The sequence below is a fragment of the Camelina sativa genome, chromosome 10, assembly GCF_000633955.1.
Source record: "Camelina sativa cultivar DH55 chromosome 10, Cs, whole genome shotgun sequence".
Taxonomy (NCBI): domain Eukaryota; kingdom Viridiplantae; phylum Streptophyta; class Magnoliopsida; order Brassicales; family Brassicaceae; genus Camelina; species Camelina sativa.
In genome coordinates this window covers 3192773-3194234 of record NC_025694.1, presented here as the reverse complement: position 1 = coordinate 3194234, position 1462 = coordinate 3192773, and the positions used below count along the sequence as shown (strand labels likewise).

Here is a 1462-nt window from a genome sequence, read left to right as displayed (position 1 = left end):
ATTGCCTCTTCAGGAGGTTGATCCATGTGAAGACTTGACAGATGATGATATACGGACTGCAATTCAGAATGCAACTGGTCCAAGATCCGCATTATTTGTTCCAGATGTAGGTTTCTTAACATGTTTCAGCATGTGTGAAAGTTATCCTGGTTGTCAGGGCTTCCAAGCATACATATGTTTCTCTACTTTTTCTACTTCCCATGATATCTAATTACAGTCTCCTGATTTCATTCTATTCTGCATAGGTACCATTTGAAGTTCTTGTTAGGAGACAAATATCTCGTTTGTTAGATCCTAGCCTTCAGTGCGCTAGGTTCATTTTTGATGAGCTAATAAAGGTAATTTGTTTTTGATTTTTTTTGGGCTTGTTGTTAGTAAATTTGTTGTTAGTAAATGATAATATTCATTTCATTTTCTTCATAAATTTAATTTTCTCTACAGATTAGCCATAGATGTATGATGAATGAGTTACAGCGATTCCCGGTCCTGAGAAAGCGCATGGATGAGGTTATTGGGGATTTCCTGCGAGAAGGTCTTGAACCCTCAGAAGCAATGATCGGGGATATCATTGATATGGAGGTCTGTGTTGTGATTTGAAAATCTTTAGAATTCCCAAGAATTTGTTTTCATTTGAGTTGTTGAACCTTTTTTTAATCTTGAGCGGTGATTTCCTCGTTTTCGATTGATTACTTTCTTTTAAATTGTGAACTAAATTATTACTTGAATGCCTTTTGCAGATGGATTACATAAACACTTCACATCCAAATTTTATTGGTGGAACCAAGGCCGTGGAAGTTGCAATGCAACAAGTGAAATCTTCGAGGATCCCCCATCCTGTGGCAAGGCCAAAAGTATGAAGTACTCTGAGCACGTACATTAAAATTGGTTTTCTTTCTTATATGCTCTGCACTGTTTCTTATACATTTAAATTGACGTAGCAGGACACAGTGGAGCCTGATAGAACATCTTCTTCCGCGAGTCAGGTGAAATCTAGAACCTTTCTCGGCAGGCAAGCTAATGGAATTGTTGCTGATCAGGTATGTCATTTCAAATGTTTTATCATCGTGCACTGTGGGTGGCTCTAGACATGTTCAAGTAAACGAGCGACGATTTGACACTTAACTCATCATGACTTGTTCTTAGGGAGTTGTATCTGCAGATGCCGAAAAAGCTGCACCAGCTGGTAATACTTCCATCGCTGTCATTTTTGGCCTTCCGTTTCATCATATCTTTTCTTGATGTTTTAATACCTTATATTTTTGGGTAGATTTTAATTTTGGTTTTATTGATATATGATAGCAAATGCGAGTGATACAAGGTGGGGTATCCCTTCAATTTTCCGAGGGGGTGATACTCGAGCAGTAACTAAAGATAACTTATTAAACAAACAATTCAGTGATACTGTTGAGGATATGTCTCATAACTTGTCGATGATCTATCTAAAAGAGGTGTGTCTCCTGTG

General features: G+C 37.7%; 1 protein-coding gene across 1 annotated transcript in view; it reads left to right on the top strand.

Moving 5' to 3' along the window:
- The window catches only part of LOC104719994 (dynamin-related protein 3A-like), a 2937-nt gene continuing 1486 nt past the window's right edge, over positions 12-1462 (top strand). Inside the window, exons 1-7 of the mRNA XM_010437970.2 lie at positions 12-106; positions 246-338; positions 442-579; positions 738-851; positions 942-1037; positions 1144-1183; positions 1300-1448. Coding sequence (XP_010436272.1) covers positions 457-579; positions 738-851; positions 942-1037; positions 1144-1183; positions 1300-1448 — 522 coding nt within the window. The 5' untranslated portion in view covers positions 12-106; positions 246-338; positions 442-456. The remainder of the gene's footprint in view (positions 107-245; positions 339-441; positions 580-737; positions 852-941; positions 1038-1143; positions 1184-1299; positions 1449-1462) is intronic.